Source organism: Lachnellula hyalina (genome assembly GCF_007821495.1).
Source record: "Lachnellula hyalina strain CBS 185.66 chromosome Unknown contig00060, whole genome shotgun sequence".
Lineage (NCBI taxonomy): Eukaryota > Fungi > Ascomycota > Leotiomycetes > Helotiales > Lachnaceae > Lachnellula > Lachnellula hyalina.
In genome coordinates, this window is record NW_022157174.1 from 45,291 (window position 1) to 62,229 (window position 16,939).

The window sequence follows — 16,939 nt, forward strand, 5'->3', positions numbered from 1 at the left end:
GTATTGAATCATGGATCGGTTTGGACATGTCAAAAATAAATAAAAAAGGCACTGGCTAGACCTTCTCTTACCCTTACCTTACCCTTACTACCCCATACATATGGGGATTCTGCTAAACGAGCCGTTGGTAGATTTCCCCGGGATTATATAGTATACCTCAGGCACCCAACCTACCGTATAATTTTTTCCCCTTCAAGTACTCGGTGTACCTAGATAGATGGGTAGAGGTACTCGTACCGAAGTACGGGTATTAGTGAGAAGTTCAAGGTTGTTGGGAAACTCGAATCTGATGTTCTAAAAGGGATGCTAGAGTGCCGCCAGTATTAAAACAATCAAATGGGCTTGCTTGAAGACCTTTTATTGATACCTAGGTAGGTAGGTAAATATTGATGTCTCATTTGTCAGAGGGAAAAGAAAAGAAAAGCCAACCCGACAGCGCGATACCCTAGCTTAAGAGCAGAATAAGCTACCTACCTACCTACCTACGCGTATGCGATTCACGTGGCGTCCTTCGGTAATATTTATTTATCCGCCACCACAACAAGCACAAGCAAACTAAGAAATGCCCTACGTAGTATTTATTCCCAGGAAAATCCGCTACCCCAGAATCATGCTTGTGGTAAGTAGTGGCGGGGAACGAGCCTTGCCGGAACAGGAGCGAGGGATTCGGGTCACATGCGCGAAAGCGTTTTGCTTTTAGCTTTGGCGTTGTGGGCGTTGGGCTTTGGACTATGGCGCTGAACATGATGCGATGGGCGCTGGGGAGGCGTGTTTTAGCGTGCGCGGTGGGTGGTAGGTCCAGGCATCCAACTTTGAGGCATTGAGATCTTACGATTAGGTGGTGGTATGCACGTAGTTGATTGATTGATTGATTGATTGGCAATACTTACAATCATGTTTTTCTTTTTCTTCGTGTCAGTAGATACTTACGGATGAAATTGTCTGCAGGAGGCGTCAAGACCAGGTTTGCTTTAGGTGGGGTCCTGTACGGAGTATAGAGGAGAGCGGTGCCCTATCTAAAGTTTTCCGATTTCTAATCTTCTTGTTTCGTAAATAGCAGGAAAACTCTAGATATACCTCGCAATAGCAATAGGCTATAGACTTTTCTTTTGGCCTGGGGAGAATGCAATGTGATTGGTTGCAAAGATAAGAACTAGGATATAAAACTCTGTCTGCTAGTATAAAAAACTCTGTCTGGTCTGATCCCTATAATTTGTAATCCCATCCCGATAGTCAATTGATTTATCGCATGACTTTTGTTCAGCCAAGTTGGTCGAGACTTTAGGTGGGTTGGTGATCCATACCGAGAAATACACCCTTAAAACAGCTCCATTGTATAGACTTGAATTTTCTGGGGGAATCACAGATTCAATCCACAGATAATCCACAGATAATCCACAGATAATCCACAGATAATCCCCAGAGGATACCTGCCATGCTAGTTATACGTACAGGCCGGTTGCAGACCAGACCAGATGCATGCAGACAGTACGGACAGTTCCCAAGAAGCACCAACGCGTGACGTGACGCAACCCATGTGCAATTAATTACATTAAGTTTCAAGTTCCTTCGATTGTTACTTGGTAGAAGTATTTTCGAACAGATCAGCAGTCCATGGATTGATTTCTTGATTCTTGATTCGTACATAAAGTACGGGCCGGGATTCCTTTGCGCTGCATACAAGGGTGGTGCTGTGCCTTCGTAATGCCATGGGACCAGCATGCACATCCTCTCCAATCACAGTCTAAAGCCTCCCCGCCTCCCCGCGGATAAGCGACTTAAGCGACCCCTCCATACCTTAATCGCTTCTACGGAGTACTACGGTAAAGATGGACATGAGGATTACTATATGCGTATCTAGATCAATTGATCACGATAACGCCTCGAGCGCCTCTGATGGAGTGTCAATATCGTACAAAGTACTCGTAAAACACGTACAACTACGTACCCTAGGTGAATACTTTGTACAAAGGATGGCCTACTGCTATTCTCATTCTGCCCGCTCTTGGCTTCTTGGCGGAAAACATGGTCTTGACCCCATACGGAATACCCATGCCATGCCACATGAAAACCGGGAGAAGCAAAGCAAAGACTGGCGACCAAAAACCACGAGGATCACGGAGGTAGAGCAGGAATCTCGGGATTCTAGTGCAGACAGTGGAGACTGTCTTAAATGGCAGCCTGATGCTAATGTAGTACAAGACTGCACAGTAGAGGCTGAACAAACACTTCAAATCCCCCCAAGACGCACCAGAGGACTCGAGCTACTCAAGCTACCGTCGGCTGGGCGCTTTCCATGCCCCACTTGGGCTGCTGTACGTGTGACCCCGTGATTTCCCAGATGCCCTTGTAGCAACTAAGTCGGAAGCTAAGGCATAGTACAGTAGATGGATAGCTACGAGGACAGCCAGCCAGGCCTACGGAGGTATAGTACAGGAAGGGTGAAGGATGGGCACCCTGGAGGCTGCGGTCTTCTATTTCCTAAACAAGCTGCTGGCTCCGATGCAACAGACGTTTTTGCGGCACGGCGTACACCTGGAGTTCGTGGAGTTGTGGAGGGCCGGGGTTCTTGTCGAACGGGCTCCCCGTCCCGCCAACGAGGGGCGGGTGAATTTGCTTGTGTGTGAATAAGGTATGGGTATGGGTATAGGCATGGGTATAGGCATGGGGTGGGTGTGAATTGAATGTGTGACGAGCGAGCAAGTACTAGAAGGTCGCTCTCCCCTCTCCTCATCCAGAGCTCCCCTCCTTTCTTCCTTGCCATCAGCAATCGCCAATCAACAGTCAACCCCATCTTCTGGTGTCTCCCCTCTCACATCCTCGCAACACTACTAGTCTTGGACATCATGTCTGACGAAAAGGCATTTACCTCTGGTGCCGATGCGCCCTTCTCTTCTCACAATGAGAAGGAGACCGCGGGCCGATCCCCCTCTCCCGAACCACGGCTCGACGCTACTGGTCGTCCCAAGGCCGCTGCCCTCAATCTCGTAGAGAACCCTCTAAAGGTGAGCTTCAATTGCAACTCCGCATCCCAACCTGTCGCATTGATACTGACATTCTTCACCCTCACAGCACTTCACCCCAGAGCAGACCGTCCTAGATGCCCAAGGATTTGCCGAGCAGCATGGGTTGACTGAGCACGCTGGTCTCTTTGGCCGTGCCGCTCTTGTTGCGCGCGCCGGTGACAACTTCGAGTCGATTACCGAGCTTGATGAGGCTGAGCGTGCTGCCCTCATATACGAGAGAGATCACAAATGGCACGGACCCAAGATGCTCTGGTATTCAATTGCTCTGTGTGCGATGGGTGCTGCCACCCAAGGTTGGGATCAAACTGGTTCCAATGGCGCCAATTTGTCCTTCCCCACGGAATTTGGAATCGACGGAAAGGGCAAAGATGAATGGATCGTGGGAAGCATCAATGCTATCATCTTCTTGACTGCCGGTCTTATGTGAGCAAATTACTCTCCTACCCTCACTTTGCTGAACAACACTGATTTTGGTAAAAGTGGTGCTTTCATCGTGGATCCTCTCAACAAGTACTTGGGCCGAAGAGGCGAGATCTTCCTCACTGCTTGCTGTCTTACTGCCACCCCAATTGGTTCTGGTTTCGCAAAGTCATGGCATGGACTGTTCGCGGCGCGATTCGTCATGGGTATCGGCATTGGTGCAAAGAACGCAACAGTCCCAATCTACTCTGCTGAAATGGCCCCTGCCCGAATTCGTGGTGCTCTCGTCATGTTCTGGCAACTTTGGGTTGTATCAGGTAAGCTCACATGCTTGTCAATGCTCGTCGTGGCATTGCTAATCGTTCCCCACAGGTATCTTCTTGGGTTTTGCTGCCAATGTCATTGTCAAGGACACCGGTCGCATCTCCTGGCGTCTCCAGCTCGGTTCCGCATTTATTCCGTCCTTCATCCTCATGCTGGGTATCTGGTTCTGTCCCGAGTCCCCTCGTTGGCTCATGAAGCATGGACAAATTGCTAAAGGATTCCGTTCCATGGTGAAATTGCGTGCCCATCCCATTATCGGTGCCAGAGATTACTACTACTCGTACGTCATTTACGAGGAGGAATTGAAGGTGGCAGGTGGCCTGAACTACTTTACCCGTCTCTGGGATTGTTTCCGCATCCCTAGAATCAGACGTGCCAACTACGGTGCCTCGACTGTCATGCTTGCTCAACAGATGTGCGGTATCAACAGTAGGTCGCCTTTCGTCTTCCTCTTCTGCCAAGTCTTCTAACACCTTGTAGTCATCTCTTTCTACAGCTCAACCATTTTCGAAAACGTCGGCTACTCACCAACTCAAGCCTTGTACGCGTCTCTTGGTTATGGTGCCATTCAAGTCGTGTTCACTATCCCTACTTTGTTCTTGATTGATACCAAAGGCCGAAGAACTTTGACAATGATTGTGAGTCCCTTCGAGCTCCATGCAAGATTATAGCTAATCTGTCTACAAAGACTTTCCCCCTTATGTGCCTCTTCCTCTTGGCTGCTGGTCTATCTCTTCTCAAGACAGATGGGAGCAAGGGGGCACGAATCGGTCCAGTTGTCTTGTAAGTTTATTAGAGGTGTTTGCAAACGAACATTACTAATGTTCAAACTCAGATTCGTCTACCTCTTCACCATTTGCTACTCCTTGGGAGAAGGACCAGTCGCTTTCCAGTACTCCGCCGAGGTATTCCCCACCATTCAGCGTGAGCAAGGAATGGCTTGGGCAGTCTGCATCAACAACACTTTCGGTAAGGGTTTCATCAAAATGTTTTGACATGCCGCTAATAAAATCTTGTGTAGCCGGTATTCTCAGTTTGACATTCCCTCGAATGCAGACCGTCATGACTCCAACAGGTGCTTGTAAGTAGAATGTGCTGACCTCCTACCCATAGCAATTCGCTGACTCTAACCTAGTCGGTTTCTATGCCGGGCTTAATCTCATAGCCTGGGGTATGATCTTCTGTTTCGTGCGAGAGACGAAGCAGCTCACCCTAGAAGAAATCGACCGTAAGTACCCTCCCACTGCACTAATATAGCTGTCCATGGCCTTCTACTAACACTTCTCACAGAGGTCTTCTCGGTCCCAACAAAGACTTTCCTCAATTACGAGACGACCGTATGGCTTCCATACTTCTTCAAACGTCACATTTTCCGCCGCAACATCCCCAAGCCACCGCCAATCATCGCGAGGGGCGAGAAGGTTGAGGAGGTTCCTGTCGCGTAAAGCTAGCTATCTTGATTGATAAGAAGCGCAGGAGAGGACATGCTGGGGGACAAGCAGTGTGACGGAGGCGTTGCGTATCTGATTTTGGCGAGTCACTTGATCCTACATCATTCTATTCTAGATTGAGATGACTAGGAAAGCTTGCGAAGCATTTAATAAAAATATACCCAAGTACTTTATTCTTTGAAATCTCTGAAATCTGTAATATTACAAAGCGAGGCATGCTTTGGCTACCAGCTTAGGAGAGGTTGGTTTAGTATAAGAAGATGAAATGACTTCCTAGTATCATTCCACTTTATATCCCGCACCATTAATAAACATACAGAACCGGGCAACTACCACCAACCAATTTAAGAAGAAGAAAGGCAGGAAAGGGGAGGAGAGGAGAGGAGAGGAGAGGAGAGGAAAGTTCAGGAAGGGAGGATGGAGGATATACTATTCTATGATTAATGAATGCGCAAAGCTGCTAGATGTATCTAAGTGCTAGACTTCAAGACGTTTAGTCACATATATATATACCAAGCTAAGATTCCAATCTTAATTCTAATCCGTGCATCTAACCTTGAGTAGGGAATCTCATATCCGCAGAAGTTATAACTGCATACCAGCATTATTAGATCGGAATACTCATAGTAGATGAAACTCAAGAGGCTGATTGATGTATAATAAATCGATCAAAGTGCCGGTTACTATTTAATCTTATTGATAAATGCTTAGCGCGCTGGCTAGCTGGCATTACTACTATACTCGCACATAGAAGCACAACTATCGCAGCGTAAGATAAGGCAAGTAACCGACCGTAACGAGTCCGGAGCTCCCTTGCTGGGAAATGAGATGAGACGCGGCTGCGGACTTAAGATATGTGTGGTGATTTCTTTCAGGAGGTTGAGATGAAACGTTGATTATATATATATATATACCTTTTGCTGGAACTGAACTCATTTCGTGTGATAATGTGATAAGTGGTCCCTGACACACACCTCTTTGTGGGGATCAAGGGGGGTGGATCTCGTGATTTCTTTCCACACGTGATGCAGGGGCCCTGGCCTGTGCTGTGATATAAATGGGGGGGGGTTTTTTTCGGGGGTGAGGGAGGGGAGGCTATGTTCTAAGAAGAGACGGGATGGGATGTAAACGAGTCGTGTGGAGTAAGCATTGCGTATCTATTGTTATTGCATTCAAGGAGAAGAGAAATTCTTCATATGCAGAGACGCGGTGGTTGGTTGATAGGCCGGATTGTGGAAGAAGCGAGGTAGCAAGGAGGCGGCTGGTGGGGCGGTGATTATTATATAATCGTAGGTACCTTTGCTTGCATCCGACGTATACAGTTACAGGTCTTCTAGCGTTCTGCCTTTTCATTAAAGGTCTTGCTATTAATTAACGGAAACTTTTATTCGTCCAAGTGTTTGTTTGCAAATTGCAAACCGTATCAATGGCGGCGAAAGTATGTTCGGAGCCGAGTATGAAGTTATTATAACTTTTCGCCGCAAAGTATACCTACCCTGTCGGGATCAGAAACAGACCAAGCTACTACGGAATGGCATTATGAGAGAGAGATTGAGTGAGCCATCTGCCATAGCATCGGGTTCATTCACCATTAAGCTCCGACTGGTGTTCAATCACGTGCTCGCAATGCATGCATCCCCTTTTCGGACCAAGTTTTGAGCCGCAGCAAGCACCACGAGATTTTGATAGCTTGTTTTCTGTATTGGAGTATAGTTGGAGCTTCGCACCCCTCTATGAGATGTGAGACTTGTCTTGACTGCTCTGGGATGGGTCTGCGGAAAGTGACATCTCTCCGACTGCATGATGGTAAGATGCTAGGTATATATAGAACTTTACCACCACTTGCTTGATTATCTTCTTCTCCTTCTCATTGCATCTCATCCAGCGTTCGTATCTTCGAATAAACCCTCAGAGGGGTTCCAACTCATCTGGATTACCTCCGAGTATATACTGTATATCTTTCCATCCTCCATTCAGTTATCGATTATCTCCTCCGAAATGTCGCAACCCAAATCTCGTTACGAGTATGACCCAAGTCTAGCGGTAGCGATCGTAGCAGCACCACTGTATACCTTGGAATTCGCCGCAACATTCCTTCTATGGATCCGATTAAAGCCTTGGTATGGGTGGTGATGGTAGTTGCGGCCGCTATGGAGAGCATCAGATACATCGTGCGCAGCCTCTCGACGCGGAAACCTGATGACAAGGTCCTCTATGTGCTTTCATTTGCGCGTATTATTCTGGCACCCGTCCTGATGGCCGCGGCTTGCTATTATTGTATTTGTAAGCTGGGTTTATATTGATTTCGGAAGTCTTGTCTTGAATGCTTGACTCTTAAAACTCACAATCGTATCTGCAGGGACGAATCGTATACCACGTTGTCCCAACCAGCGCGAGAACAACTCGACTGCTCTGGGTCCCAGCACGTTGGTTGACTCCCATCTTCGTGCTGTGCGATAATAGGTAGGTCAGATACTACCCTAAACCTTGCATCTCATACTAATAACCCACCTAATAGTTGCTCTCTTACTCCAGATGATATGCGCCATCAAGGTTACTAGTATCAACCCCAGCGACGCGGACGCAGTCTCGAAAGCGAACAAGGGGAAAAGGATGGCCGAGATCGGTGTAGTGGTTCAGCTGGAAGCCGGCCAATTCTACAAGATATTTTAAGCCTAGAACTCTCTTACTAAACCCTTCTAAGTATCGCTTTTAAATAAGTGGTTTTAAATATAATCAAGAAATCGCTATATAGATCAGGGGCAGATACTGCCTACAAACAGCAGTTTAAAGAGAATGTAAATCAAGCATACACGTAGATAAAGGCAAAGAGTGAGGAGTAGCGCTAGCAACGTAGCAACGGCGGCTTAGTGAACAGCATGTAGTGGATTCAGCGTTCGTTATAGGAATGAATGAATGACAGGGATATGTAGCTTGACAGCAGACATACTAGCGCTGGAAATGGGAAACGTATAGTACAAGAGTATTCGGAAGGACACTTTGAAATTCAAATTGTTTTGAAAGAAGGTCGTAAGGCTAAGGAAGCTAATAAGCTACGTGAGCGACTCGCTCTCCGACAAAACACAGTAATATGCCAACTGATTTCGTTAAGTTGTAACTAAATGAATCCTCGTTGGGAAGAAGCTGGGTATTATATACCCGCCAAAAAGCGAGGACCTCGCGATGTTCAGAGTTGAATGAACGAGGCATCAGGTGAATGATTAATCGACCTGTTCTGGTTACGAACGAGCGAGAAGGCTGACTGGCACTTGCCAATTTCATTGTGGCGCTCCCATCTCGATAGTTTCGTTGAGCCTAAAGGTGCTTCAATGACAGCGCCTTCTTTCCTCCGCAGCGGGAGACAGATAATGCGCGCTGCGGTGAACTGTAAGATGTGGAGAATGCAGGTTGATGTGTAGACTTGCGTATGTATGTATTGTCTTTTCGAGCCAAAACCTATGTACAAGAAGCTAGCGTCATACCTAAATTTACGTCTATGTCATAAAATATTTGGGGCCCTCTCCACCTTGCGGTGTAGTCCAGTTTATATCTACTGTCTGTTAGTAATATTCAAGCTACAGGAGGTGAAGGGTAAATACTTTGATTCGGAACCTTGATGTCGCAGGTCTTGCAGTGAATGCAACTACAAAAGATTAGTGAGCGTTATTAGGAGGAACTGTTTGACCTTGACTTACTTCTGCGCATTGATTTGGAACCGCACACCGATATCCTTTGTCTCATCTTCCACATACTCATACACACCAGCAGGGCAGAATCGATTTTCAACTCCCTTATATTTTGGCCATTCTTCCTGAGCATGCGCTTCCCAATCTTTAACCTGCAAATGCACAGGCTGATCCTCTTCATGGTTTGTGCCCGTCCGGCTCACACTCGTCAATATATCAAAGCTAATCTTGCCATCCGGCTTCTCGTACTCAATTTTCGGGTATTGATCCGCAGTTTTCGTCGCAGCGTAATCAGGTTGCGCATGCTTGAGCGTCCACGGCATTTTACCTTTCAGAATATATGCTTCGAGTCCGGAATACATGATGCCGCCATAGAGTTTGAGAGGGCTGTGGAAGGATGGCCGCATGTTCCGGACTTCTTTGAGCTCCTTCCAGATGTGGGATTTTCGAAGAGAGTCTTCGTAGTCGTAGAGGAAGATAGAGCCGGAAGTAGTTTGACTGATTGCTGAGTAGGCTGCTTCTGCTGCAAGCATTCCAGATTTCATAGCTGTGTGGGTGCCTTTAATCTTTGGGACGTTGAGAAAGCCGGCGGTGTCACCAATTAAAGCTCCGCCGGGAAAAGAGACTTTGGGTATCGATTGGAAGCCTCCCTCATTCAAAGCTCGGGCACCATAGGAGATACACTTGCCTCCTTCGAGAACGGATTTGTAGAGAGGGTGATGCTTCATCTTCTGGAACTCGCCGTATGGTGATAGCCATGGATTTGGGTAATCCAAGCCCACGACCAACCCAACACTGACAAGATTGTCTCCAAAATGATACATCCATCCACCACCGTATGTATCTGCAGATAACGGGTAGCCCATAGAATGTACGACCTGGCCCTTTTGAAATTTCTCGGGTTGTACCTCCCATACCTCCTTCAGTCCAAGTCCGTAGGTTTGATGCTGGCTTTCACTCCTGAGATTGAACTTTTTGATGACCTGTTTCGTGAGACTTCCATGACAGCCTTCGGCAAAAAGTGTGGCTTTTGCGTGGAATTCCATGCCTCTCTCGAAGCTATCCTTTGGTTTCCCTTCCCTTGAGATACCCAAATCATTGGTTGCCACCCCCTTCACCGACCCATCTTTATCGTACAAGATTTCTGAAGCCGCAAACCCTGGATAGACCTCAACTCCGAGCTCTTCAGCCCTTTCGCCAAGCCATCTTGTAAATTGATTCAGAGAAACAATGTAGTTGCCATGGTTGTTCATCTGTGGTGGGTGAGGTATAGGAATCGCGCTCGATTTCGTCAGAAATCGCATCTTGTCTCCGGTTGCAGGCGTCGCATGTTCGAATCTGTTCTCGTTTTCTTCTGAAAGCCAGTCGGGGATGAGCTCGTTGATTGCAATTGGTTCGATGACTGCTCCAGACAGGATATGTGCCCCAATCTCCCCCGCCTTCTCCAAAAGGATGACTCGAAAGTCCTCATTACCAGCCTCATTCGCGAGTTGCTTCAATCGGATAGCAGCACTAAGCCCAGCAGGACCTGTCTGTGTTAGGATTAATCTAAGAAACATCGTGTAGTAAGCTTACCTCCCCCCACTATACACACATCAACCTCGTCGCTCTCCCGATCAATGTACTTGGGGTCCCAGTTGTCATTGGCTTCTGCGAGCCTCCTTGGAAGCGAAGTCGAGAATGCCCTTTGCTGAATAAGAGCTCTAGAGAGGCGGGGCCGTGGAGGGGCAAAGCTCAAGTTAAAGCATCGTCGGGGATGCTGTGCAGACAGGCGGAGGGGACCTTGCCTCAACAGATTCCGCTGCAGACTTGTAGTGATTGATCTGGAGGAAGACATTATGGGTTATTATTGTCGCCGCATTGCCTTGCCTTGCCGTCAATCGACAATCAACAATGGACAATCGACTTGTCGGGAATATGCGTCACGGTTTAGTGAGTTTGTTTTGCCCTCGGTCCATTCTATGTCGGATGGTGTCGGCTAAGGTCGGTCAAGGTCGGTCGGCCCCAGCCAATAAGGAAGAGCCTGAATCAAAGCCATTTACTACAACCGGTGAACTATACGGGATGGCTACAAGTACATGTACAGTACGTACAGTATTTTGCAATGGCTTTCTCTTTTCTTTCAAGACGACTGGAAATATCTACAGTACCTACAGTACTGTGAAATGCGGTATGAGTGCAGTAAGCATAACCATCGCTACTCAGCCCCAAACTCCGCTACTTGAGATCTCTGTGTCGCTCAGTGCTTGGTCCTGAAAGATCTCCCTGGAGTCGCGAGAACTTCCCCTCAAGCACAAGAATGATATCTGATCTTGGACGCCAAGATTGCGCGATTTCCATCCAGAAAAGTCTTGTCTGAAGCGCCAAGAGGTGTCTTGTCTATTTTAATAAATTATTCCGATCTTTTCACTTGGCAAAACAGTTGTTTGACCTGGGGGAAGTTTCTCGGTCAAGTTTCTCGTCTGTATAGTTCTGTCACAAACCTGGAGGCGGGTCTTCAAGGCGAAAACAGTCCAGCGCTTTGCTGCGAAACGTCGTCGTGATACTCGGCACTTCTTCTTTCCGGCACATCGACTGTGGAGGATTCTTTTCGGATTGATACTCTTAGAGCTGATGCGCCGTGCACATCATACTGTTGAACGTTTCGGAATCTTCTCTTGCACCCGAGCGTGTTTTGAGTGGCGTTTGGTTAACTGGAGCCCCTGTTAAGCGAGCAATGGAGCCGAGCCTCACCCAACAACACCCGGGCTGCACATCCTCTCCGCTTGATGACAATTCTAGTCTGTAATGTATCTTGTTTCGAAGAGCCGCTCAGCCTGGAACAGCGAATGCTTCTTCCTCAGCGCGAATTGTCTTGACCCTCTTTCGACAAGGTTCTTGGGTGGCTTGCTAGCACACAGTCTTTGCCCGAAGAAGTCTTCAGATGCAAAGATCGGCTGGGATTAGATTCGAGCGGCTCTTCCCCGTGCTTTTCATCCCAGGCTCACTTTCATATTCTTGGATGTCGCTGATCACTCATGCTCCGCTCGCTCGTTCTCATTGGCCTGCCGACATTGACGGCGCTGGCTCCAGGAAACTATTTGAGATGCAGATCAGACGAGTCAAGGTTGAGAGGGGAAGGTCTTCTCTATAGTATCGTTTCATGAAGTTCTCGCATGATCAGTCCCCCAGGTCTCGTGATCAAGATAATTCATGGACTGATATAAGACCCACGTCTTCGCATGATTCTCTTTCTATCCTCATCCACTTCCCAACTTTCACGTGCAGGCCATTTGTTGTATATATTTTTCATAAGAGGTAAGCTGAACCGACATCTACATACAGGTCTTGGCTAACCAGCATCTAGCTGTGCTCACAGTTTACATTCTTTCACGCCAATATACTTTTAACGAGCTTGACGCTTTATCACCTATCACTACTTTCATCATGAAGAACTTCGCCTCCATCCTTACATTCATTGCCATCTCGGCCAGCGTTGTATCTGCTAGAGCTCTCCCTGCGGCTGGTAGCCTCGAAGCAAGATTTCCATACATAGGAGACGATGTCATCGCTCGTTCACCCAAGAAGGCCAAGGCGGCGGCAGCCAACGGGACTGCCTCGGCGGCCACAGCAGTAACCAGCGCGACTACGGGAAAGAAAGCAAAGGCCGGAGCTGCTGCTGCGTCTGGAGTCGCGGCTACTAAAGGAAAAGCGGCAAAGGGACAAGCAGCGGGTAACGCGACTGTTGCTGGAGTTGCTCAAGCATCTGGCGCAGCGACAGGAAAGAAGGCGAAGGTAATTTGATTCAAGAACCCCGAGCTCGAAATCTGAGATGGGATCTCTCACTGAGCATGAAAAATTTTACTCGGCTTATACCAAGATTATGGAAGTTTTTGTTTTGAGCCGTTAAGTAAAATGTCTCGCGCTCAATGGGACATTTACCACGAGGGTTGACTTCAGAAATTGTTTGCATCCTAACAAGATGATAGGGAACTGCCACCGCCGCCGCCGCTGGTGCCAACAACGCCGCCGCAGCTACCAACAACGACGCCGCAGCTAGCGGAGATTTGACTAGTATCGTACAAGGCCTTACTGGAATCAACATCGGATCTCTTGTAAGCAGCCCATTTCCTTGTTCCTCCTCGATTCTGCTCGGGTTCCCGAGGATCGTCTCGGGTCTCGAGATCCTTTGAGATGAATGTGTCACTCAACATGGGACATTTTACTTTATAGCTTTTGGAATAACTTACTGACTTGTTTCCAGGGACTACGAAGCCTTCCAGTACTTGAGACCCGCAAAGGAAAGAAGAACGCGACTGCGTCAGCAACGGTAGGTACCTACTCTATTCATTTCATTCAGCGATGAGTTCTGCATCGAATCTTAATTCCTGCATGTCCAAGAAACAAGAACTAATGATCTAATAGACCGCAACTGCCGCAGGAGCGAAAGGAGCCAAAGTAGTAAGTCATTTGAATGTCAATAACCAGAACTTGAATTAACATACATAGGCGAAAGCAGGAGCCGCGAAGGTTTGTTTTCCTGGTCACAAATAATGAGCGATCATTACTAACGACCTTGCAAGGCATCTGGTGCAGCCGCTGGTGCAGCCGCTGGTACAGTAAGTGCTTCCTAAAATGCAGTCAGCATTGTCTTTACGACTTGCGCTTCTCCCCACATCCCCAGCCCTTTTCTCACTGGCCTCGTCACGCACTCTCCCTTTCCACTCAACTGTCGCCATTCAACCAGTATCGCTAATTTATAAACAGGCCACTACTGGAAAAGCCGCCAAAGCAGTTCGTTGTCCCTATGAACTCGACTTGTCCCTAGCTAACATTCCTAGGCTAAGGCAGGTGCAGCGAAGGCATCGACTGCTAGTACAGCGGCTGGTGCAGCTGATGTCAACGCTGCAGCTAGCGATGGAAGTGCTGGGATCGCCGTAAGTTCTTTCTGAGTTTGAAGATACCGGGTTTACTACAAACTCCACATTTTTCTACAACCTGACTAACACATTTCATAGGCTGCCGTACGTATTTGAGAATGCTGAAGTCGAGCTTGAGATCTTTAGGGGGGATGTCGAACTCGACATGAGACATTTCCCTTACGGCTCAATCTCGACCCTCTTCCTTCAATGAACTCGAACTAACAAGCTACTAGGCCGCTGCCCAAAGCGCCGTGGACGCCGCTGCAGATGGGGTACGTTCACACGTTCTATCACATACTTGAGACAACATACTAACAATCTTCCAGACTCTCGTTAGCTCAGCTACCGCTTCCGCAGCAGTACGTTCTCACTTTGTCCCATTTATCCATCCATTCCTATCAATCCTACAAAAAGCTAACATATTCCCCAGACCCCCGCAGCTGCAGCTGCAAAGAAAGGCGCCAAGGGAAAGGCAGCCGCCTAGACGCATTCATTGCTTTTGAACGAACGGTATTCATTTGTTACTTGCTTAAAGACGTGGACATGAACATTGGGAGGTGCATATTTGGATAGGATAGGTGATAGGAAACGGGTCATGATAGGAGTATTGAAAATTAGACACTTTGTGATTGAATCAACTGGTTTGAAAAATTACTACTGCATGTATGAGTATGACTATGAATATTTGACGCGCTTTGTGCGTGGAAACATGATTTGAATGATTGAATGAATGGGAACTAATTAACGAATGATTTAATATGCTTTTTGGTGTTTGTCTTGGTGTGTTGCTGTGATTATGGGAGATGGATGATATGTAAAGTATGAGTTCTCCCTCAATGCACATTGCGAGGTACAATCTGGGCATATTTACCAAGACCAGTCGTGTAAAGATAATCACTTTTCGTTGTAACATTTGCCTCTTTCTTAACGCATACACTCTACCTTAATATATGTGTGAGGGATCAATTCTTCCTTCATGCCGGTAGACAAGGATGCACCCACATAAGTAAAAACCATCTGAAGACTCGGGAGATGAAGCATCTAGATGACATGAGTACTGTAGGTAGACATGGATAGTTTATTGATTGTGAGAATTCAAAATTGCGAGAATTCCCACCACGTCTTTGAGCGCAAAAGAATGCGGTGAGAAAGACATGGCGTAACGTCTTTCTCCTTCCTTTCGCCCTTGTCTCCTGTAACGTTTGACTTTACGGCCTCGGCCGAGTACAAAACCTTAAGCTTTTCATATACTCCTTATGCTAGGCTTGGAAAATCGGCATTTGTCGTTGGCTTTAGATATCTCACGCGCCTAGCACATTATAAATTGGTGCTGCCTTTTATTATCTACCGCGAGGCTTGACATTGTATAAAGAATGCCGTAAAACACTATAGGATTTAAGTATTTTATCCTCAATATCTTCCACGAAACTGTTAGTCCGTGTCCGTATGTCCTCTAGGTCTAATCAGGACACGGTCGAAGAGCGTGGCTTTCAAAACCTGCTACCAAAAGAGCAGAGTATATCTAACAGCTTTAGATAAACAAATATGTTGCATGTATCTGCTGCATAAGTTTATCATGTAGGATCCGCATCAGCAACATCCTCAACCCACCTCCTCGCCACCACCCCCTCCTCCACAACCCTCTTCATCTCCTCACTCCTCAACTTCGCATACTCCACCGCACTCCCCCAAGCCCCCCTCGCCTCCGGATCCGCCCCCATCCCCAGTAACCACCCCACCCTCTCCACAGCCCCCGCCATAACCGCATGCACAATCGCATACCTCGCAACCATATGCCGGGACTCCTCCGCCTGATTCACATTCGCCCCGCGCTCCACCAGCAGCGCCATGACGGGAATCCTGCCTACATCAAACTCCCTACTCGGCGTGACCGCACCTACATGTGGATTCTTACTATCCGGACACACTCCCGCGGCGAAGTGCAACGGTACGCCGTTCTGGATCTCCGCGCCTGCATCGAGCAGCATGCGCACAGTCTCTACATCACACCTACCGGCTGCAGCCTCAAGCGCAGCGCACGAGTCCGTCTGCGACGCACCATTGCGATCACGGAAGTCGCGCTGGGTGCCGAGGTTGGGGTTAGCGCCGTGGGCGAGGAACCAGCGGAGGAGGGATAGGTTAGTGACAATTTCAGGGAGCAGGACAGCGCCGTAGTAGCCTGGGGTATTTGGGGTCCAGCCGTGGTGCATTAGGAGTTCGAAAAGTAGGATCTGCTGGTCTGGAGGCGCGGAAAGGATGGTGGTTGGGGTTTGGCGCACAATGGGCGCGCCGGCTGAGAGGAGGTAACGGGCAACTTCGATGTTGCCGGCGGTGAGGGCGATGATGAGGCCGTGGTGCAGGAAGGAGGGCGTAGGTGTTTTTATAGGCGCGGATCTGTGGCTCTCTGTGGAGACGATGGACTGGACGGTGGATAGAGGGCCATGCTGGCAGGCGGATTCAAAGGCTTCCCGAGAGGCCTGGGAAGCGGCGGAGTCTGGGACAAAGATTATGTCGTTAGGCTCCATGATGGGGAGGTCGTCGTAAGCTTGGGCCATCTTTGATGAGGGCATAGTTGAGGACAAGCTTGAACCCATATTAATTGCTTGTTGTTGCTGATGCGTGGCCCAGGCCATCATCTGCCTCTGCTTCCGGTGTGCTTTCATCATTTCTTGCTGACGAACCTGCTGTTGACGCGACAGCATGTCAGTATCGTCGGCCATCTTGTTCAACGTTGAGTTGAGTTGAGTTTGGTTGACAGAATAGTTTCCCCTCCTAATGCTGTTAGCAAGAAGATTGGATACTGTTGGTATCACAGGTTGATATCTGTGATCACTTATATACTACGTAGTAGACTCGATACTAGTTGATATTGCTTAGCATTCATGGTGGTGTAACGCGAAGAGGATATGCCTCTGTGCTGACTAAGCTACGCCAAGTCACATGACTAGAAAGGTCGCGATGCGGTCCTGATATCCCAACAGATACCAAAGGATAAGATAGATACCTAAATATAGATATTGGATGTTGGTAACTGAACATCAGTCTATACTTATCTCATAAATGATTCTTTTTAAGTTGTTGGATGTTTACGTTGTTTTATAAAGATCGGTAGGGTTTAAGTAAAATAATCC

General features: G+C 47.8%; 5 protein-coding genes across 5 annotated transcripts; 3 read left to right on the forward strand and 2 right to left on the reverse strand.

Moving 5' to 3' along the window:
• Positions 1 to 2,846: 2,846 nt before the first annotated feature.
• Positions 2,847 to 5,215, forward strand: PLT5_0 (Polyol transporter; the record flags this gene model as incomplete). The annotated part of the gene is made up of 10 exons (XM_031149385.1): positions 2,847 to 3,005; positions 3,073 to 3,449; positions 3,507 to 3,763; positions 3,819 to 4,199; positions 4,251 to 4,408; positions 4,459 to 4,553; positions 4,606 to 4,739; positions 4,792 to 4,851; positions 4,906 to 4,998; positions 5,061 to 5,215. 10 exons carry the CDS (start codon positions 2,847 to 2,849, stop codon positions 5,213 to 5,215), a joined length of 1,869 nt encoding a protein of 622 aa, XP_031005643.1.
• A 2,156-nt stretch (positions 5,216 to 7,371) lies between these two features.
• On the forward strand, positions 7,372 to 7,894 carry LHYA1_G004427 (uncharacterized protein; the record flags this gene model as incomplete). The annotated part of the gene is made up of 2 exons (XM_031149386.1): positions 7,372 to 7,504; positions 7,740 to 7,894. The coding sequence occupies 2 exons, from the start codon at positions 7,372 to 7,374 to the stop codon at positions 7,892 to 7,894; spliced, it is 288 nt and encodes a 95-aa protein (XP_031005644.1).
• Positions 7,895 to 8,715: 821 nt separating this feature from the next.
• LHYA1_G004428 (putative electron transfer flavoprotein-ubiquinone oxidoreductase, mitochondrial) lies at positions 8,716 to 10,744 on the reverse strand (the record flags this gene model as incomplete). Its single annotated transcript, XM_031149387.1, has 4 exons — positions 8,716 to 8,771; positions 8,821 to 8,864; positions 8,917 to 10,435; positions 10,483 to 10,744. 4 exons carry the CDS (start codon positions 10,742 to 10,744, stop codon positions 8,716 to 8,718), a joined length of 1,881 nt encoding a protein of 626 aa, XP_031005647.1.
• Positions 10,745 to 12,333: 1,589 nt separating this feature from the next.
• On the forward strand, positions 12,334 to 14,292 carry LHYA1_G004429 (uncharacterized protein; the record flags this gene model as incomplete). Its single annotated transcript, XM_031149388.1, has 11 exons — positions 12,334 to 12,681; positions 12,876 to 13,001; positions 13,151 to 13,216; positions 13,312 to 13,347; positions 13,396 to 13,416; positions 13,470 to 13,505; positions 13,654 to 13,680; positions 13,728 to 13,823; positions 14,042 to 14,080; positions 14,135 to 14,167; positions 14,239 to 14,292. The coding sequence occupies 11 exons, from the start codon at positions 12,334 to 12,336 to the stop codon at positions 14,290 to 14,292; spliced, it is 882 nt and encodes a 293-aa protein (XP_031005648.1).
• Positions 14,293 to 15,382: 1,090 nt separating this feature from the next.
• On the reverse strand, positions 15,383 to 16,528 carry LHYA1_G004430 (uncharacterized protein; the record flags this gene model as incomplete). The annotated part of the gene is made up of 1 exon (XM_031149389.1): positions 15,383 to 16,528. The coding sequence occupies one exon, from the start codon at positions 16,526 to 16,528 to the stop codon at positions 15,383 to 15,385; it is 1,146 nt and encodes a 381-aa protein (XP_031005629.1).
• Between the last annotated feature and the right edge of the window lie 411 nt (positions 16,529 to 16,939).